Genomic DNA, 22,697 nt, shown 5'->3' with positions numbered 1-22,697 from the left:
TGCGGTCCTTCCCGCCCCTCCACCCTTCCTTCTCAGCTCTTCTGGTAATCACTACACTAGAGTAAGATCCCCTCTTCTCAGTGGTTGATCCTCCCTGTAACCTCAGTCCCCTCTTCTGCCGACTCTGGTCCCTCCACTACAGTTCTAAGTTCAGTGCACTCTTGATGGCTTCTCTTGGCTACCTCCCAAGTGGCTCATGTCCAACATGCGGCACAGTAATTCTTGTCTGCCCCCACCCCTGTTTCTTCCTTCCCCACCTTCCCTCTCCTCCAGGGCTCCTTGTCACAGTGAGTGGCATCACTATTCCCCAAGAAGGACCAGAATTCTTCTTCATCCAAACCCCACCCACTTCATCAAACCCACCTGTGCTACCTCATAAAAGCCTCTTCTTCATTTCCACTGCTCTAACTCTGTTTTATTCACCATCATCTATGACAGGGGTGCTTGTGACAGCCCCTCTGCTTCCAAACATGCACCACAGCCTCATTTCCATTCAGGGTCCTGGTGGTGAGAATGTGTCCCCTGTGGCTTCAGTCTGTAATGATGCAAGTCTCTTGTGCTCTTCAGAATCAAGTACAAGATACTTGGGATGATACCCAGCGATCGTTAACCTGAGCTTATCTCCGAATTCCTCCTACTTGGTTTTCCTCCGTATATACATCACAGCAACATCTTCTGTTTATGTAATATACCAGCTTCTGTCCCATCCAGAGCTGCTCCTGTACAACTGCCCCCCTCTCTGCTGAAAGCTCTACCCCACTCTCCCTAGCTTGCTCCGGGTCAATCCTCAAGACTGAGCTTCAGTGTGCTTCGCCAGGAGAGCCTCCTCTGAGACTCCTGCCCAGGTCAGAGTCTTTCTGTAAGCATTGGTCCCTCCACTTTCTCAGTGTACATCACACCTGTACTTAGAGCTCAGCATCCAACCTCCCAGTGGGCCTTACTCCCCTTGAAGCTGGCAAGTACATCCTCCCGGCCATCTTTACAGCCCCAAAACCTGGTCCTCCCCTTAGCTTATCAACACCCACCCACACCAGTTTACTGAAGAGAGAGGAAGGTAGTTTTTCATAACTTGTTTAAGGATCTTCTCTGTTAGCTTCCTGGCACACAGACAAACAGAGAAGCTTAAGGCATAAATGTCACATATAACAGGACCGAAACATGCCACCTGCCCTCCTGAAAGTTTCTGTGTGAACCATCAGAGAAAAAAGAGAAAAAACCACTAGCTAAATGTCACTTTATCAGACATATCAACACTAACCTTTCCTTTCCAATTAAAATTCTTCAGAGTTCTGTGGCTAGTAAGAGGAATGGAGGGACAAGTATGGGGCTCTTTTTTTTTTTTTTTTGTATAGATGGGTATGAAGATGCATAGACATGAACAGGGTGTGTGTGTATGTGTGTGTGTGTGTGTGTGTGTGTGTGTATGTGTGTGTGTGTGTATTTGTAGGCAATTCTTACTGACTTAAAGCATATGTGTTGCTTGGGAATACATTTCCATTTAAGTTAGCCTTCACATCACATATAAGAACAAAAAGGGGGGTCCAGTGTGAGAGTCCAGTGGGAAAAAGCACTTGCCAAGCAAGCCCAGTGATCTCCAGATCCCATAGAGCCAGGAGAGAACCAAGTCCAGAAAGTTAGCCTCTGATCTCTCTTGCTCACACACACACACACACACACACACACACACACACACACACCATCATCATCATCATGGTGATGCTTCTAAAATAAATGAATAAACAAAATGGACAAGTATGCTAAATGAATAGTCAGGATCAGGAAATGCCAGCTACTGCCTTAGCCACATGCTGATGCACGATGACCAGGGCACATGATAGTATCCTAGACTGGATGAGAAGGATGATAGTCCATCGCATGTGTACATGTAATTAGGATATTGACAAGGGTCTGGGGCCTACTGCCATCACTGTTACTGTAGGGATGAGTCTTCCACTGGGTGTGTCTCTTCAGCCTCTCTGAACAGCTTGACAAGAACAAGATGCTTGAAGAGACATATAAGAAAGGATCAAGGAAATGCCTGCCCTTGAATTGTCCTTCACTTTTAAGAGACCAGATGCAAATGCCAGGGAGTCATAACCTGAAGTACAACTCTACCTGGTCTCACAGCCACAAAGCTGAGCCAGCACTAAGACTCAGAGCACGGGGCCTAAGTAGTCAGTCTCCACAGACCACTTGGGCTTTTCATTTCCAAATTAGATTACAAATAAATCAAATATGAGAGCCTAAGGGAACCAAGCACTGCAGCAACAGAACACATTGTTTTCACATTGAGTTGTCAGGAGTGAGCACCAAGTCATTCAAGGTGATTGGGAGAGGAGGACGAAGGAGGGGAGAGCACAGTGGAAGTCTAATTCTCTGGATGTTTCTTTCTGTCTTCATCATCCCTCGATTTCTTTTGCTTGAGAAATAGAACTTTTCCAAGATGTACTGAATTCATGGTAGTTGGGGTCCAGAACTATAAAACCAGACAAAGCCAACTGGAGTCCAAGTTCTCGCCTTCTAACCAGTGTAACTCTGTGTCCTGAATTTTTAGCCTGTATAATAGGGGTAATTTCGAATCCTAATGGAAGTTTCAAGACTAAAGCTAATATTTTCCATAAAACATACGTGTCCTCAAGACATACTGAGCCCTCCCACCTTAGTTACGATTTTAGGCTCACTAAAGGCCCCTTCCACTCTCCTATGGCCCTGTTGCAAATGCAGCCTCTCCCACAGAATTAGAGGCAAAGGCTTCTCAAGCACCAAGACGATAGACTCAGAAACTCGCTCATATCCTCAGAAAAATACTCTTCTTCTACAAGACTGCATTCATTGAGGTTTATTAATTCTCTCATGGCTGTGGCAAATGCCTGACAGAAGCAGTGTGAAGAAGAAGGGTTGCTTTTGACTCACAGTTTGAAGGAACAGGTCCATCATGATAAGGCATAGGAAGCTGCCAGTCACATTGCATATGCAGTCAAGAATCAGGGAGATGAATCTAGTCCTAAGTGTGCTTTTCTGTTTTCCCTTTTTTAGTCCATCTGGAACCCTAGTCCATAGGACTCCTCCACCATGTGTGGGTCTTCCCTCCTCAGTTAAGGTCCGGGGGCACATACCCAGAGATGTGTATCCTAAATGATCCTAAAGCCTGTGAAGTTGACAAGGAAGATTAACCACCACCTCAATATTAAACATACCCCCTCCTCAACATGACCCCCCAAACATGTTACTTTAAATTATAACATCCCATCCCTTGCCACCAAAGTCTCTTACTCATCTCATAATGCAAAGTACATGTTGTCAACCTCTAAAACTGTTTCATTTAATACTCCCGACACTGTTCTAAAATTTCAAATCCAAAATCTCTTCTGAGATTCAGGACAAACTCTTGTCAACCCATGCTATAAAATTTAACAATAGATTACATATGTCCAACATCCAATAGCATTTAATAACCATTCCCATTCGCAAGGGGGAGAATGAGAGGATACAAAGGAGAGATTGACCAAAAATAAGGCTTAAACACAGAAAAGCAAATGGCAAACCTTATGACTCTATGTCTAACATCTGGGGCTTATGGTGATGTCCTTGAGCTCCAGTGGTCTTGGGCTCTGCTGACTACAGTATCTTTCTTGGGCCAGTTCTACTCCATGTCTTTGGTTTCCTTGGCAGATAAGCCATAGTGTTGCCTTCTCTACCATCCTGGGGTCTGCACTGCAACTTGGCCTTCACTTTAACAGCTTCAAACATGGCCCCTTGGGGCCTCCTTTCAGAGAATCCAACTATGTCATATATTCCATAGTCTCAGTGGGTCTTTTTGGACCATTGGTTCAAGCCCCCTGTGACTCCTGAATTTTGCACACCTAAAAGACCAGCACAAGAAGTTGAAGCTACCAAGTACTACTGCAAGCTTGAGATATCACCTGGTCTCTTACCACATCTATAGTAGTTCTGTGCAGCTTGTTGACTGAAATTGGCAAACTACTTTCTGTGGGTGGTGGTTTTAGACTAGGGGACCCCCTTTAATAGCATTCATAGTTCATTCACTCTCCTTTAATATGAATTTGTGTTTTCATAACTTGAAGCTTTCAGTGGGTGGGAATCTTGCTCTCATGGGGCACCTTTCTTATTCTCTAGCACAGAGTGCAAGGATTCTCTTTAATGGCATTATTTTTTAAAACATAATAAATGCTTTCACAACACCCATAGTTCCTGTAACTTTAAACTTCCTCATGCTCCATTCCTCATCAAATTGCAGATTTTTGATTTATCTTCTCCCTGTCACTGTTGATCTAAGATTGGTGAGCAGTAATTATGTCATATCCTGAATGCTATGCAGTGTTGAAATTTTCTCCACCAAACAACTTACTCTAGTTTTTAATTCAGCTTCACTCACATTTTAAGAACATAGGCAAAATATAGCCACCAGATTCCTTGCCAGAATATAGTGAATACCTTATAATCCAGTTGACAATAGAGTCCTTGCTTCCCTCTGAAACCTATGAATACAGTCTTTACATTCTCATCGTATAACTTCCAGGATCACTCACTATACCATGCTTATTGCATCCCAGGGATCCTCTATCTCACAGTGCCAAATGTATCCACAGTCTCCCACAAACTAGTTCCAAAGTCCTATAGCCCACATGGCCAGATTTATCTCATCAACAACCCTACTCCTGGTACCACTTTCTATTCTAATTACTTTTCTTGTTTCTATTACATAATACCTCACAAAAACAACTTAACTGTGGAAGACTTCATTTTAGCTCACAGTTTGAGGGGATATAGTCAGTCCATGATGGCAGAGAAGGTGTAGTAAGCAGAAGCTCAAGGTGATGAGTCACATTGCATACAAAATCAGAGAACAGTAAGAGATAAATGCTGGTATTAAACTCACCTTATCCTTTCTTGCCTTCTAAAAAATTACATTTATTTAGTGTGTGTGTGTGTGTGTGTGTGTGTGCATAAACTAACACATAAATGGGTAAGAACATGCCATGCACATGTGAAAATCAGAAAACAACTTTCAGAAAGCAGTTCTCTCCTTCTACCATGTAGGTTCCAGAAATCAGACTCAAGACATCAGACTGGCAGGCAAACACTTTCATCTGCTGAGCCATCTTGCTGTCCTCCCTTTTTCCTACTCATTCAGTCCTATTTATTCAGATAGTGACACTCACAATCAACGAAAGAGAAACACTTTCCCTAGCACATTTGGAAGTGTTGTCTCCTAAGTGATTCTAAAAATCAAGGAAGATTAACCATCACACCAGGCCTTAGCCAAAAATACAGGTAGGGCATAGCCAGGGTGTGGCTTCCTTGACTTCCCCAGCATCTTTCTATGTAGTTAAATGAGCCAGACTCATTATTAGAAGCAGTCCCTTGTTCTGTACAAGGGCCTAATTACAGCTTTATTGAATCCCTCAGGGGTAATGCCTAGGCTTCGGCTTCCCCAAAGCAATCCAATGTGCTAGCTAAGAACCAACTCTGATTCAGACTCATCCTTGGCCCCTGCATGAAAGTAATGTTTTGTCTGGGGTGGAGTGGTGAGCTGCTAAGCACTGGGCCCAAGCCTCATGCACAGTAAAGGCATGCTGGACCACTGAGCTACACCTCCAGTCCTACTTGGCCATATAACCTTAGGCAATAGCTGATTTTTCACAAGTCTCGGATTGTATGAGTGGAATGAGAATAATTCAGGTCCTTCCATCCAGGGACTGGATGAGAACTGAGTCAGTAGGTGCCTGGAGTGCTTTCAGAACAGTGTCTTCCCCGATAATGCACATTCAGCAAAAGCCAGCCATTAGCAGCCACATCTTTATAGAAGACCAGAAGGGCACCTTTGTCATGTTGATACCAAGCCACATTTGAGAAGTGGTACCCAGAGTAGCTTTGGGATATTTCCACTGAAATCAATCTGGGACACAAGGAGGCCCCATGGGGTTGGAGGGCTGCAGGGACCTCTTGCTGACTTAAACTTCTGTCCCTTCCATTAATAACCCTCTTTCCCCTACCCGTGTGGTACTTCTCAGAACTCTTTAAGCTTCTGCAAGCATAGCTATCCTCCTAGGGGATAATTTGGATTGGACACAATAGTAAACAGCCAGCCCCAGGGCTCTAGGATGGTAGCTCTGAGAAGAGATGAATGGTCCCAAAGGGGAAACAGAATACTGGCCAGCTTGTCTTGGGCAACATTTGAGGCTGGTATTTATGTCATTCCAGCCCCTTCTCCTGGCTGATTCTTTGCTGTCTTGTTTCTAAAGCAGGATGATAGATTTTGAAATCCAAGATGAGTCCAATGGTAATGGGGGCTCCAGTCTCCTACTAATATATTCTTCTCCTATTGCTGCCTTGGCAAATGGCAAACTGGATGAATACAGAAGAGTGAGGGGGGAGGATGGATGCCAGACATAAGAGAACAAAGATGCCCCCATGATGACTGACAGCCCCCCTTGTGTTTCCCTTACCAGTCCTATGCCACATGGACACCTAGTTCTGAAATTAGATGCCACCTGCTTGTAAGGGTACCCAAGGGGCAAGACCACTTCCCCAATGTTCCAGAGAAAGGACAAGCCAGAGGCCCCTTCTGACACTAGGAAAGCAAGCTGCTGTGAGACGCCACCTCCAGCACAGCTCTGTCACCATGGAGCCCTGGGGACTTGCTAAGGCACCGTCATATTTTCTGGTTCTGCACTTTTGATCTTTCCTATGAAATACAGCACACCTGTTTCTGAGGCTATAGGGCAATACCACCAATCCAGTAGGAATGAACTCACATCTCTATTACAAGAAAAAAAGCTTTTTAACAGCTTCTCAGAGCACAGGGGAAATGTCTTAAGTCAGAAATATTTCCTGTAGACAGCTGCATGAAGTCAGCTCCTCAATATGGTGATGTTAGGAGCAGGGAGAGGAAGGTTCTGGAAGGTTTCTGACCAAAAGCAATAAATAAAGCTGAATACTTCTCATGTCCTGGGCAACGTGTGCAACACATCATCCAACAACCCTGGGGAGTCAGAATGAATGTCACCCCCCCAACACCGAGGCCACCATGATAGACACAACTGACCAGGAAGCCCTGGCCTTAAACATTGTCTCCTACTGACACATCAGAGTCCTTTGTTCTGTATATTAAATTGCAGTGTGTCCACCCTTGGTTTAAATGGTGCTTTGGTGGAGGCTCTTCCCCGATATTGTACCACATGCTGTAGAAATGCAAAGATAGATACCCCCTGGTCTATGCAGAGACAAGCATGGAAGCTGTGCATGGGACCCAACACACGCGCACGTGCACACACACACACACACACACACACACACACACACACACACACCCCTGTTAAAGATGATATGATAGAACGATAAAACCCCTCTTCCCATCAGGCTTTGTTTACATGAAGCTTATTTAGGAACTGTTATTGCTATGGTCTTCAACAACGAAACCCAAGTAGCACAGACAAGTCACTAAAATAAGAACATTGGGATGGGAGGGGCTTGGGAGGGAGGTGAAAGGCGGGGAGAGGAGGGGAAGGAGGGGGCAGGGAGAAAGAGAAAGATTAGGTAGGAAAGCAGTCTTTGCCTGTACAGATAAGGATCATAAGAACCCACAGCTACAGTTTGTTCCATAGTCTGAAACCACTTTGCTCTCCACTGCACATTGCAAATCTTACTCAGTGTAGAAACCCCATGAAGATGCTCAGAGTCTGGGGGCAGGAGCAGTGTTTGGTCTTTGGTTCCAGATAGAAGGTGTGATGCTTACTGCACTGGAGATTCTGGGTGGGGCTCTGTAGGAGGCTCTGTCCTACAAGGTACATTTAGTGACACCATACCCCCAACTGGCCACTGTCCTGGTTCAGACAAGATCCTGGCTGACTGCAGACAAAAGTCCCTAGGAACTCTGGGTGACCCAGGACCTGGGAATAAGCAACTAGGAGAGGGCCTTTTTTGCTGCTACTCTATTACTAATGAAGCATGTTGGGGGTGCTGAACACATGACACACCAAGCAGCACATGTCCTTTTCATAGACTCCAAAAAAAAAAAAAGCTCATCCCATAATAGTAACTCAGAAATGGCGATGCTTGAGGTAACTGGCGGCGATTGTCTTAGCATTTCTCCAGTTCCATTTTGCATGTTCTCAATCTACTTACCATCAAAGGTTCTGAAGGAAAATGTATGTGTGAAACACACCCTGTGTTGAAGAATAGAGAGGAAGCCTGTGCCCATCCACTGTTCCCTGGCCTTGGAGAGCAAAGGCCCCCTCCCCACTCACAGCTGACCATTGCCTCTGGCACTTCATGTGGGTAACCCCTGTGCACTCTAACCAGACAGCCACATAGACCCCCCACATTTAAGAATTTTGTGTTGAATTTGTAAACACTGGGTAAGGAAAAAAAAATATTGGTCTCTTTAAAAATCAGTTGGCAGGAGCAGAAAGTCAAAAGCAAGAACAAGCAAGTCATAATAGCCCTTGTGTTCACTTCCAGGAGAGCAAGGAGGACAAATAAGCATGAAGCTGGGTTCCAGTTTCAAGGTGCTAGACCTCCCAAGATCTTGGTAACTTAAGAAAATGCCCTGTGGCCAGCCAGAGGGTATTGTAGAGAAGGAGAAGGGGTGGACGGGATGTGCAGAGGGCTAAATGCGTTAGGGAAGGGCACAGCCAATTTGGTGCCTGAAGTTTCAGCTGGGGGAAAGAAGTAGGGAAAATTTCAGTGTGTGAGAAGGGACTGTCTAAGAACACCGATAGAAAGAAAGGTCTGTGCCTGGAGAAGATGGTGAGAGAGCCACAAAGACTCTTCTCCTCCTGTGTAAAGAGGATTACTGTAGAAAAGAGAGACCTGGCCCCTTCAGCGCAAAGCATGGTGACCAGACTGACAGTAGACTCATTGCCCATGGTGCGTGTGAGTAATTTCTAGCCAGATCTGTGGATCTCTAACATACATCTTAGTTCACTTGAGAACTTCTGAAAGGAACAGGAATTGGCAACAGTAAGGACAAAAGTCTCATCCCTGCTTGGTCCCCTGCAGGCATGAGAGAAGCCTTGTGGCTGCCCTCCCTTAGCCTTGGTCCTTTTTCAGTTTGCAGAGGGGGATCCAGGAGAGTCGGGATAATGCACTTGCTTACACTAACATTCCATGAGTCTCCATGGAGGAGCAAGATTAGAATGTCTATTTAAAGGAGGAAACTTAGAGGACTTGGCCTCAGAGGCTGAGAAATAGATTCAGCAAAAGAACCAGAAGAAAGCAGCCACGGAAATCAAGAAGGAGGTTTTTAAAGGACAGAAGAAAAATAGGGAACACTTCCATTTCCAGTAATATGTTGGGCCAAAAGAACAATTGAATTGTTGTTTTGCTTTGTTTAAAGGTGTGTGTGAGCTGCAAGGTTTCTCACAGAAAAACCTCCTAGGAACTTGAGTGTTTATGTTAACATTGTCACTGCCATAGAAGGCTCCTCAGACAGGAGCCTCAACAACAGAACTCTGTTCTCTGTTCTCTCCCAGTTTTGGAGGCAGAAGCTGGAGGTGGAGGTGTGGCTGAGGTTGTTTCGTTCATTCTGAGGACCATGAGGGGAAGGATTGGCTTCCTGCCTCCCTTGGCTTTACAGACTCCCAGCTTCCCCATGTCTGCATGACACCTCCCCTCTGCAGGCGGAAAAGCAATTTTCTCCTCCCTGGAAATATTGAAGCCTTTTTGGGATAAGGCCTACCCAATGGCTTCCTTTTGACTTAGTTACCTCTAACAAGATGCTGCCTCTAAATACTGTTATTTTCTGAGTTTCCATGAATTAGGAGTTTAACATAAGAATTTCAAGAAGACCCATCTGACCTTTGGCAGTGTTTACTTTAAGAACATTAAGCAAAGGAGGAAACAATTGGAAAATGAGACTGTTGCAGCAGAAGCCCATCATCAAGAAAATGAACAATGTTTAGCTAGAAAGTTCTTTGAGGCAAACTGGGGAGGGACTGTGAACCAGGCTGGAAAGTTTGATTTAGTTTCCAAATGTCACAAGCCATAAGAGGGTTTGGATTAAGAGAGTAGTGTGAGCACCATAAACTAGTCAGCAGAAAAGAGCCAACAGAACTACCCTGGGTGTTCCCAGCAACCCTCAGCAAAGAGCAGCCCACTGCTGACCGGAAGGAGGAGGGAGAAAGAGCCCAGGTATAGTATCTAAAGAGAAATAGGACTTTTAAATTAAGAAATGACATATCAGGGCCAGCAAGATGGCTCACAAGGTAAAGGCACTGGTCACCAAGCATTAACAACCCAAGTTCAATCCCTGGGACCCACAGGGCAGAAGGAGAGAATCAAAACCCAAAAGTTATCTTCTGACCTCCACACTCACATGCCATGGCTGGTGGGTGAGCACAGACAGACAGACAGACAGACAGACACACACACACACACACACACACACACACACACACACAAAACACAGACACACACAAAATTTTTTAATGTTTTTTAAAGTCACTAAGATACAGATAGCATGAGACACACTTTTTCATTAACTTTAAAGACTCAACTTAGTGAAGGTGTCATTTTTGCCAAAATGATCTGTACCCACAATGCAATTTCAGTCAGAATACTGACAGGTTGATCATAAAATTTACACGAAATTACTAAAGTTGAAATTAGCCAGGCCCCTTCAAATGTGAAACTACAGAAGCAATAGGTGCCTTTTGTGGAGAGAGGCAAACAGAATAAAGGCACAGAATAGAAAGCCCAGAAACAGAACAGTTTAAATTTATAAAAACATGACAAAGATGAAATTATTGAACCAAGAATACCGTGCTATTCAGCACGTGTCCTTGGAATGAGCTGTTATCCACAAAGGGAAAGCCCAAACTACATTCCTGAAGTTACACTATGAAGAAAACAGTTTCATAGGGGCTAAAATTTTAAATGTGAAGGTCAAAATATTTTTAAATTTGAAGTGTGTGTAATAGATGAAGAGATAAGAAATTGAATAGCAATCTAAATAGTGGAGAATTTCTCAAGATATAAAAGCTACAATGAAGCTATTCACAAATCTGGCCTGTGGCGCTTTGAGCGCTTTTATTTATGAAAACGACATGGGAGGAGCGCAAAGACAAGCTACGAGCTGAGAGAAGTTTCTGGTATGCATGTTCTCTTCAAATGACTGGTATACATGATAAAGAATAGCCATGAAGGAAAAGACAGACAAGATAGAAAGGAGAGAGCATGGTTGGCAATAAATTCACAGAAGCCAGAATATTAGAGGTCAGGTCAACAAAGAATGAAAAGGTCCCCCCACCACCCCGTTAGTGACCTTGACTTCTCGAAACTGAAGCAGCGTGGAGATGCTGTTACATACCCACCACACTGGATAAACTAAGATAGGCCCTGCCCACCTGCTGTTGGGGGGTGGAGGGCAGCAGCTCAGACATGACTGGAGCAAGGTTAAGTTGATAATCATTTTGGAGATGATCCTGTCTGGTGGGAGACAGTGTGATGCAGTCACAATGCCTAGCAAACTAATCAAGCTGATGGGAGCTTTCCTAAGGCCCTGCACAGCCCCCCTTTTCCTCCAGCATGCTTCCTGGATTGACCATCGTGCTGGCCTGCCACACCCTCATCTTACATTGGATCCCAATCAGGATTGCCAACCCCAACACACCACCTTCCCTTTGGGGGGGGGGTAACATGCCTGTGTACGTGAACATGTGTATGTACATATGGGTCTAAGTTCAGTGTCACACAACATTGCCCTCTATCACTCTCCACCTAATTTTTTGAGACAGTCCCTCCCACTGAGCCTGCCCATTTGGTGAGGCTGGGTAGCCAATAGCACCAGGGATCTGCCTGCTTCTCTCATTACAGACGTCTGCCAGCACACTGGATTTTTGCATAGGTGTTGGTCATCTGAGCTTGCGCCTTCATGCTTGCAAGGCAAGAGCTTTACCACCCGAACATCTCCCTAGCCTCTCATTAGCTCATGCCTTTCCCTCCCGGAGTATGGCAAATATGCAGAATGTTTTCTAATATCCAGAAAACAGCATCTGCCACTTTGCAGAACCAGCCTTTCCATCTGTTCCTCTCTCTGAATGATTTCCTCTGGCTCCTCGCAGCCTCACACTCCCTGTCCTTTGCTCTCAGCATGATGGCACCGTGTCTCAGCCCTTCTCTTATTCTTCCTCGGTTAGTCACTGGTTCTGTCACAGGTGATAGAAGAAAATGGAGTGTCTGTGGTATCAACTTCCCAACCCAACTGCAGGTGCTTTGAGTTATGAAACTGAAACCACCTCTCTACAAGGTCAGTGATGACAGCATTAGCCAGGTAAAGCCGTGTGTGTGTGTGTGTGTGTGTGTGTGTGTGTGTGTGTGTGTGTGTCTACCAACCTCCCCTCGCCCCACCAAGGCAGTTCCCCACTCTCTTCTTAGGGTGAAAACACATCCTATAAGCAAATGCTGTATGCCACATCACTCCTGTTACAAATATGCAGTGATTAGTACATTGAGGTCCACTGAGAAAGAAGACAGTGGGTCAGTCCCTCTTTGGTGCACTCAGAGACCTCTGGGAAGCTCCTATAGCTATAGCTCACCCACCAATAAACAAACCTTCAAATGAGTGACCCGAGGTCTCAAGCAGAGGGAGGTCCCTTGATCAAGGAGGTCTTTAGCCCATTCTATATTGAACTTGAAAGAGGTTCCCCTGTTGGGTCTCTGCTGTCTGGTTCCCTGATGTGCCAGCTGCTTCCCCACAGCTGGTACCCCACAAGGAAGAATGTTTTTCATTTCATGGTGTTATAAAGACCCCTGATCACCTTGTTACAGCTTCACTCGTCTCAAAGCATTTTCCAAGCATCCTTAGTATCAGCATCGGACATCAGCTTCACAGAAATCCAATGTGAGCTAAGCTGGCTTCGAAAGAAGCCAGTGGAGAGTACCAGTGCAGATCCAATTCTAGGCCCGATTAGGTTCACTTGGCTCCTTTAGTGATTGGATTCGTAAGGTATTCATGTATCTATGTATTCATATTAATTAAAAGTCCCCCAAAGTAAGCTACCTCTGTGGGAGTTCAGACATTCAAAGAAACTGACTTTTAAAACTTGCCTGTTTTGAAAGTATTTTTAAGGGCTTTGAAGCTGAGCATATTATGAGATTTCACAGTCTACCTGTTCAGCAGCCCTCTCCAGAGTGTGTAGCAGTGGGGACACCTTCTGGAGCTTTGTAGAAGTGGCTGTGCCTCACATCAATACCTCTAGAGAACTTCAAAGTAGAGTCTGTTAAATGTCTTCTGCTCCTCTCACAGTTGAACTCCTGAGACGTCTCCCCAAGGGCAATGTCGGTGGTATCTTCTCCTCCTTAGTTTACCAGGGAAGGTTCTAGACAACGCATTACACATTCCTTGTGTGGGGGATTGCAATGTTTTCTGACATGGGAAGGCCTGTTTTGTGACTTGTCACCAAGAGAGTGGACCCAGGGACACCCGCACCTGTGACTCAGGAGTGTGAGCTTTGGGTCAGTCTAGCACAACTCAGTAAATTGCTTGCTTCAGTTCTGCCATTTGAAAAGTGATGGCATCCTGGTGTGGAGACCAAACTGAGAGTTGCTTATTTAGTGCTTATTCAGTGCTGGGAAGAAGCTGATGAACAGCGCTGGCCGTAGTCACCTAACACAGGCTCCAGCTGGAACATATACTTTACCGCCATCTTCTCTGTGACTTTCTTCCCACCATCATGGGGTCATTGCTTCTCTCTGCCTTGAAGGCACACTGGAATCTTGGCAGGAGCTTCCACATGGACTGATGCTGCGCAAACCCAATTTCTGAAGTTGTGCCTTGGCCATTGGTCTCTTAAGATCCCACTGGTGGCCCAGAAAGGACGTTCACTTTGTCAGAACCCCTCCTGAGTACTTCAAAGACTACAGTGCCCAGCCCTAAGACCCTAAGGATTTGAGTTTCAGCTACTCTGCTCTCGCTACTTTCCCCTTGGCACACATGGCCAGTTGGAAGCATGGGAAATATGATGATATCCGAGAGCTGAGGCAGGCTGCTTTCCCATAATGCTTGTGTCTGTGGTTGGCTTAAGTCTGTGGTTGTGTTGACACAGCTATAATGAATGCTAGCAGGGAGGGTTCCAGCGGCCGCATCTGTTTCTATCATTTGATTCCCCATGTAAGAAGAACTGCGGCATAAAACCACAGATCTAGGCAGTGAAGGCTGGAGCATGCTAAGGACTCTGAGTTTAGGAAGCAGGAAAATGTATGTGAGTGGGGGGTAGGGGTCAGACTCAGGTCTTCAGCCTTGCACAGAAAAGACTTTACCCCCTAAACTGTCTTCCCAGCCCCAAACAAGATCTTTGTAACTCTTTTTAATACAGGAAATTTACAAGTCATTTTCCCCTCTCACATATATGTGAGTGTGGTATGTGTCAGTATGCCCATTAAGTATGGGTACATGTGTATTCACAGGCATGTGAAGGCCCAAGGTTAACATCAGGAGTCTTCTCCAACCCCTCTCCACCTCATCTGTTCAGGAAGGGCTCCCAACTGAACCCACGGTTCACTGGTTCATCTAGCCAGCCTACAAAGCCAGCTTTCTCCAGGGATCCCATTTCTGCCTTTGGAGCACTGACATAACAGCCAGGCCTCCCCACCCACCCAGCATTCCCATGGGTTCTGGGGAGTCTGAATTCTGGTCCTCATGCATGCGCAGCAAGCACTCTTAACTGCTGGGCTGTCTCCTCAGCCTTATAGGAGTTTTGAATAGAATTCCTTATTCAATAAATATTGAGTGAGCATCACCTTGAAACTTGATACAGCATCATGTGCTAGGAGCAGTGGTGGTGGAGACAGGCTTGGCAGCTGAGTCGATTACAATGTCCCATCTATGGGAGCATGAATATGACCCCATACCTTGGCCTCGGGGTCAGGGAATATGCCTCACTGAAAATAGGGAAGCTCAGGCTTAGAAGCTGCATAGACATGATCATAGACAATAAAGGCATAGAGTACAGAGGGAGAGCATATTCCATAGGCTGACAATGAGAAACTTTCTTTGCACTGAGAGAATTTCATTGAGAACTGGGCAGATGAAGAGAATGGAGAATGGGAAGGCTCAGGGCAGTAGGGGAAGAGTAGGAAGTTTGGCCATGAAGAGCTTTGTCAGAGCACTGTGCGCTCAGTTACAGCCACCCCATCTCTGACCCACTGGCCTTGCTGGAAACCAAGGTCTCTCCTCTCTGGAACTGTGCAAAGATATGGTGGGTTCTTCCCAGGCAGAGGCTGGGGTGGTGATTCTGCAAGTAGTATATTGAGGAAAGAGCCTCAGGAGAGATTGCATAGGAGTGAGGGAAGCCAGAGAAAATGGAGGGGAAGCAGAGAGATGTGGTTTAAAAACTCCTCTAACCTCAGCCAATCCCACAGGAGGCTCTGGAGAGTGTGTTGAATCACCAGGGTTTGTCCCACTCAGGGATGAGGCAGCTGCGCCCTTAGAGCATCATACCCACCGGCCAGTCCTTTGCCTACCTTTGAGTCCTTCCTTCAGGAAGACATAACTTGCTGAGAAATTCTTGGTGTTGGAAGGCCATTTCTATCAGGTCAGGGCAAGGCTCCAGAGAAGGGTACTCGCAGTATCCACAGCCTCAGTCAATGAGCACATCCTCCCAGCAGAGGGATCCAGATGTGGGCCATCTACATCTGTGTCATCAATTTGGAAAGTAACATGTGCTGGGCAGGTTCTCTTTGTCCAGCCAGAGAAAGGCCATCTGCAGGCCCTTTACATAAAGCCAGAGGCTGTTGTGATCCTCACTAAGGGGCATGTCCAGAATCAAAATGTAATGAGTAAACAAGCTAGCAATCACTCACTGAGTTTACTGCAAAGCTCCCTCTCCCGACCACATTTTCTGCCCACCACCTGGACCCCACTGCTGACCTGAGTGCATGTCTGACCGTCACTTCCAGTATACACATATCCTGAGAACTGGCTTGTTCTGAAGCACAGGCTTGTTCTTGGGCTTTTGTTTTGTCATGGTGCATCTTGCCATGCAGGGGGACCAGAAATAAGCATGGTGGGCTTTTCTTACAGTGTAGCACAAAGGTTTGTATTGATCCTTACACAGGAGCCTCCTGAGCCTGGCTCAGTGCTGCTCATCAGCCTGTGTTTAACACTCAGAGGATGCTGTCATGGCCCAAGGGAGGATCCTCTCCTGGTGTCTCTAGCTATTCTTCTAGAATTGAAGCAATATTGATTTTCCTTGATTGCTGCACACTCTCTTTTAAAAATAATGGAATCTAATCCTGTGAGAACCAGCATGACAGGAAAGCAATCATCTATACCTGAAGGGAAAAACAGTCTTTTTTGGGGGGAAAGCTATACCAATGTTGGATTTGAATGGGGAGGGGGAGGCAAGTTTTAATAAGTTAAAGCCTCCATTCTGCTAAAGGTCTCGTTGCATTAAACTTTCTTACTTGTTTCCAAAGAGACCTCTCACTTCCCAGTTGAGGTGTTGTTTTTCCCCAGGTGTGCAGACACTCCACAGCTTTGTATTTTTCCCTGACAGACATTCCCCCATGTTCTCTTTTCAATCTGGAAGACATCCCAGGGTGGGTGCCAATGTTGAGTGAGAGAGTGCTATTCTGTGCACAGTGACCCAGCGGAGGGTCCCCCCAGGAATCTCTGCTGACCTGGTGTGATTTAATAAGTGCTCAGGATTGTCTTCTGCTGGTTTTCACTGTCCCTAGCTGGGAAGGCTACAGTGTTAGCCCCACATTAATTATCGGCTCTGTCCTGAGCTATCACAGTGACTTCCCACCCATAGTGGCTGCTCATCACTGGAAGCATCTGGGACGACTTAAAACTAACTCCTGGGCCCTGTCCTATACCTGAACCTGCCCAAGGATGGGGCCAAGCATCTTACTGTATCACATTTCTCAGGAGATGTTATTGTCCCCTGACAACCAAGAGGAAATCAGAGACAACTAAAGACATCTGGTCTAGAACAAGCCCAGTGAGAGCTCAGGAAGACAAGAGCATCCGAAATGGGGATGTGCATGCAACACACTGATCTCCTGTTCTCATTTAACCACCTACCCTGCCAGTCAGCCAATCCAATGTCCATTGAGCTCAGTCTGTGTGTAATAGAGTTGTGTAGCAGGGCTGAGAAGACCCTGCCCTCCAAAATGCTCATGGTTCTGTAATGAACCCAGTTACAGATGGGGCCAGCCCCAAAAATCCACAAGGGAAAGTAAACTGATCTTCCATTAGGCAAATAAATAACACTGCTCCTCCCCCCCCCCACCCTGTTGACTTTTGAAATGAATTAAAACTGGGATTCCATATGTAGTAATTATGTAAAACATTTAAAATAAACCTAATAGTATGTATGTAGTATCCTGCTACCATGTCAGCATTCAATGGCTTAAGCTAATCTGAATACCAAGTGTGACTGTTTGGCAAGTTTCCTTTCATGTTAAATATCCATAGGTCATATAATCCAGCAGTTCCCTACACAGGAACTTATCCAAAAAGAATGAATTAGTCATGTAGAAATGTAGTCCATTACTACAACAAGCACCTGGGCCAGTCATCTTATAAAGAGAAAGGGTTTGTTTTGGCTCACAGTTTTAAAGGTCTTGTTTCTTTTGGGCCTGTGACAGGGCATCGTGGTGGGGAATATAAGGCAGACTGAAACCAGTGCCTTCATCATGAGCTGTAGAAAAGGGGAGGATGAAGAGAGCTTCCCTCTACCATCCCCTTTAGTGGTATATCCTCAGTGACCAAAGGCCCTCTAGGCCTTACCGCCCAAAACTTCCTATGAGTCCACCTATGAGTAGGACTGAGATGCAGACCAAACTTTAACACATGAGACTCTGGGGGAACACACCAGATCCAAATGAAAGCAGAGAATAAACGTGTGCAGATAAAGACTCATACACACATACTTATGGCAATTTTATTAACAGCATTCAAAAGCTAGAAACAGCTTGGGTGTCCATCAGCAAGAAGATAAGTATCCATTCTACGTGGTACTACTTCATTTTTTTAAAAAACAATACCGTTCCACATAACAACACTGATCTCAAAATGTTGATGTTGAACCAGAGAAGTCAGGTACCAGTAAGTATAGATGCCAGACTCCATTTCTGTGAAACTGAGGGCAGAACTTATCCACTGTGTCATAAAGCTGTGTCACAAATCTACAAGGATGGTATGCAGCTTCTGAGGGGAAGATAGTGTCTACACATAGGGTGGTAGGTACTTGGGTCCCTGTATTTGTAAAATTTCATCAAACAATAGGCTGATGAGTTCGTTTTGTAAGTAAACTGCACCCCAATAAAATTGCTTTATTAGGTAATAATACTGGAGAGGCAGAAATCAGAAGGTAGTAATGGGATGCCCGCAACTTAGGAAATGGACCCCAGGCCTCTGTGGGAAGTGGGTATCACCCTGAAACAGATGAGAAGCTGTGATGAGCTGGGGAGGCTCTCCTTCAGCAAAGGGAGAGTTGGACAGTGCTGAGCCTGAGTTCAGGTGGAGCAGGAGGATTAAATAAGTAAACTGGGTTGGAAGTTATAGAAAGAGATAGGGGAGGAAGAGGAAGCGGCCAGAACAAGGTCATGTGTGCCCAGAAAGAAGAGGGTGGGAGTGAGCCTTGGCCTTGACCTTGGCCTTGGTCACATCCAAAGGCCTTTAAAATTAAATGAGTGAAACCTGAACACGTGAGCTTCAGTACAAGCAAGTGCAGCCACTTAATTAATTCCCCTGGACCTCTTTACTCCGGACTTGAATGGCAGCAAAGCTCACCAATAAGGCCAGGACTAGGATGTGTTAAGCAAGCTGCTGAAGACTCTGCATTGTTAGGGATGGGGTCATTTTTATTTTCAGGATCCCAACACAAAGTGCCTCACATACCACCCCCTAGTCCTACCTCTGCTTTCTGATTGTTTAGGAGTAGAATCCTCATTCATTCCAGTCTAAGTCTGGCCATGAAGTTCAGGCAATGCACTGTATCTGGTACCCTGTTAGAAACAAGTCCTGGGGGAGCTCACATTCAACCAGGAATGAGAAGGAACACGGAAGAGGGGAATCCCAGGAGTCTGTGTATGATCAGAGACGATATCCTGAATCCAGACTGAGATGGTGGGGTCCCAAATTTTTTAGGGGTAAACTGTTGAGATTTGAAGAAGACAAGAGAGGGCTCAAGGCTGTCCTTCTGGATCTTTCCAATAGAACATATGAAAATGAGAGCGCAGGGGTCAAAAATCTGCAATTGACAATGCCTCATTGCCTTGGTAGGTTTGTGCCCTGCATCAAGCCCTACAGTGGTTTCACATCCCAGATGGAGTCCATCCCAGCAACCTCAGTTACCGCCAGCTCTCCGGCAGCCCCACAGATGGTAGAGTCCACTGAGATGGACTTCAGTGATTCTATCAAGTAAGCAGACAAAGCCAGTATGGGCTTGTCCTTAATAACATTCTTTCCTCTCGTGAAACTTACATTCTCAACACCCATCCCTCGCCAGTCCATTCAGCCAAACACTAGTCAACCTTCAGGTGAGTGGATTCTGTATTAGGCCCACGGCTGGCTCTCTGGGTTGGAGAGCTGAGAACCATATTGATCTCAGGTGGGGTATAGAGTTCTTAACCTTGGGGGTGCTGAGTCCTTGCTTCCCACCCCCCCCACACACACACAGAGCAAAGCTTTGCAGGAAGGATTCGACAGGGGGTAGAAAGCAGAAAATAACACCATTATCTATCCATCAAATGCTGTGTCCTTACAACAAAATGCTCTAAGTAATTATGAAATTCAGCTAGGTATGGTGGCCCATGCCAGTCGTGTCAGCACTCAGGAACCTGAGGCAAGAGGATTATGAGTTTGAGGCCAGCCTGGGCTATACAGAAACATCTACTCTCAAAACCAAAATGGAAAATTATGGACTTAAACACGGAGGACTAAGGATGTGTCCGAACTCTCCAAAGAACTGCCCATGCTCCCAGGATGCCTTTCAAGCAGAACATGAACTTGATGCTCCAGGAGAGGAAGGCCTCTGGGAAACTGAGCAGTGCGAAGGCCCACTCTACACATTTGAAGGCAGAGGACAGCTAAGCCCCTTGAGCGATACTCTGTCCTTATTCTGGGATATGGCCTAGAGGAAGTGGAAGTGGGGATACAGCTGGGCTGATGGTGATGGCTGCCAAGTGAATGATTCTCTCTTTCCCTTGAACTCCTCAGGACTATCCTAATGGATGATGAAGCTGGACCTGAAGAAAGAGAAATTAAAAAACCCATAGCATCCACCATGACGCCAGAAGTAAGATTCTTCTACTCCCAGGCAGGGTTAGCAAGTAAAAGGTCCTTCCCAGAGCAGAGAAGAGCCAGAAGCAGAGTGCCAAGTGCAACCCTGGGATGGAGCTGGCATGAGGCCAGGTAGCTTTGTCCAGGTCACCTCTCCCCAGAGTGAGCACCTCAGTGAGAGCCCAGGATACCTCAAGACACAATTTCCAAAAGTGAAAAATTGGTATTTCCAAGCCTGGCTGGTCATGTGCTCTTCCCTCCCTCTGCAAAGAGGCTTCTAATGGAAAAGTGTCTTTTTCAGAAACAGTGTAGTGTATGCAAGGACACATTTAAAGCTGTGGGCTAGGAAGACAGCTCAGTGGGTAAAGTGCCTGTTGTGCAAGTATGAGGACCTGAGTTCAGATCTCCATCACCAATGTAAAAGCCACTCTCTGTGTTACACACTGGTAAAGCCGGCACTCGTGGGATGGGTGCAGAGACGGGTAGATGCCTACAGTCCAGCTGAATTGATAAGCTCCAGATTCAGTGAGAGTCTCTACCTCAAAAAAAAAAAATCATAATAGTAAGGTGGAGAGTGATCAAGATGTAAACATTGACGTCTAGCCTCCACAGACATGTACACATGGTTGCATAGACACATGCTCTCTCATGTGAACACATTAAAGATATACAAGTATATACATACATATACATACATACACACTCCCATACACACGGGCCCATAACCCACGCACACACATACAGAATGTTATCACAGTTAAATAAGGATCAGGATAAACAAATAAATTCAGGGAGAAATAACTTACAACCTAGACAGATGAACACCAGGAAATTCAACCCGATCCTCTCCTGTCCTAGTCACACCAGAAAGAGAGCGCCTTTCCTGGCCCCCTCCGACCTCCTTCCACAGGTCACTCCGCCCATGGCTCCACCCCCCAATGGGCGTGGTCAGTGCCACAGAACTATCTCACTACAGAATGTACACCTGTAAATACTTCCCCTAGAATGATAGACTAAGAAAACCATTACAGACACAAAGTTTCCCCACTAGAAAGATATTTTTATTATACCTTAGAAACAGCAAAAAAAAAAAAAAAAAAAAAATTGGAAAAATTTCCATGCTAAGAAACAGTCATGGCAAAGAATGCACACAAGCATAGATTTTCATATGGACAAGCAGGGGTGAAAATTGATGTAGCCTCTATGACTTGTAACTTGGAAGCTGTATCGATATTTAAAACGTATGCTTCCTCTTCTAAACTACCCTCCAGATATGCCCCTGTGTTTATATGAAGATATAACTGGCCTTGTACAACACAGCTTTGTTAACAGGGATAAGAACATTTTGGAAACAATTCTTCTAACATGAGATTAACTGAATAAACCAAATTGCATCTGCACAAGACAGTACTATGGAATGGAATTCTATTATAAAAAGCTAATAGGTTCTCTACTAGTTTGGTATAAACTCCAAAGTATAAAATAAAAAAGTGCTAGGTGAAAATGGGCACATAGTGTTGCTACCATTTAAGCCAAGGCAAAAGTATATAAAACCAATAGTTACCTTTCAAATTTTTTATATATGTGATTTTTTTTCTTACATGTGTGCATGTGGCCCACAGAGGCCAGTAGAGGGCATCTGGAACGGGACTGATGGTTATGTGCTATCGGGGTGCTGGGAAAAGAACCCAAATCCCTGCAAGAGCAGCCATTGTTTTATGCACTGAGCCATCTCTCCAGCCCCAACAACTAGCACTCATTGAGTACTTAATATACTTTGCATAGTTGTAAACATTTTTACATTGCTCTATTGGTGGGAAACACTATCCTTCCCCACTTCAGTGAGGGGATGCATGTGTCTAGCTGGGAGACTTGGCAGTCTCTGTTTCTTAAATGGTGAAATGGTTATATTTACTTATGCATAGAATATCTAAGTACAAGCATCAAGAGAGCAGGGTTTTCTCTTTCCAGTTCTGCTTACCATTTTTTTTTATTATTTTACATATCGATCCCAGTTCCCTTTCACTCCCTCCCTTTTTCCCTCTCCCCCCACCTTCACATGCACCCCGACCACCCTCCCCTCCCACCCCCCACCCCAATTCCACATGTAGGCTATGCCATCCAGGAGGGGACATCTAAACCTGTCAAGTCATTTAAAGTAGGGACTAGGACTTCTCTCCTGTCTCTAGGTTAAGGGAGTATCCCTCCATGGGGGGATGTGCCCGCCAGGTCCTTTTGTGAACCAGGAATACATCCTGGTTCCACTGTCTGAGATCCCTTAGACTGCTCAGTCCTTCTAGCTGAGACCCATGTTCAGGGAGTCTGAGTCAGTCCCATACTGGATTCCCAGCTATCAGTCTAGGGGCCCATTAGCTCCTCCTTGTTTGTCAGCTGTCTATGTGTTTCTGCTGCATGGTCTTGTCCTCCCTCTCTGCATCTGGAT

The 22,697-nt window shown here is 45.4% G+C and overlaps 1 protein-coding gene across 1 annotated transcript in view; it reads left to right on the top strand.

Annotated features, from left to right (window-relative positions):
- The window catches only part of Hydin (HYDIN axonemal central pair apparatus protein), a 343,862-nt gene that overhangs the window by 196,265 nt on the left and 124,900 nt on the right, over positions 1-22,697 (top strand). The window contains 2 exon segments of the mRNA XM_051201355.1: positions 19,256-19,393; positions 20,192-20,270. Of these exon segments, the coding sequence (XP_051057312.1) occupies positions 19,256-19,393; positions 20,192-20,270 (217 nt within the window).

The sequence above is a fragment of the Phodopus roborovskii genome, unplaced genomic scaffold (genome assembly GCF_943737965.1).
Source record: "Phodopus roborovskii unplaced genomic scaffold, PHOROB, whole genome shotgun sequence".
In the NCBI taxonomy this organism is placed as follows: Eukaryota; Metazoa; Chordata; class Mammalia; order Rodentia; family Cricetidae; genus Phodopus; species Phodopus roborovskii.
This window is presented reverse-complemented; position numbering and strand designations above follow the sequence as displayed.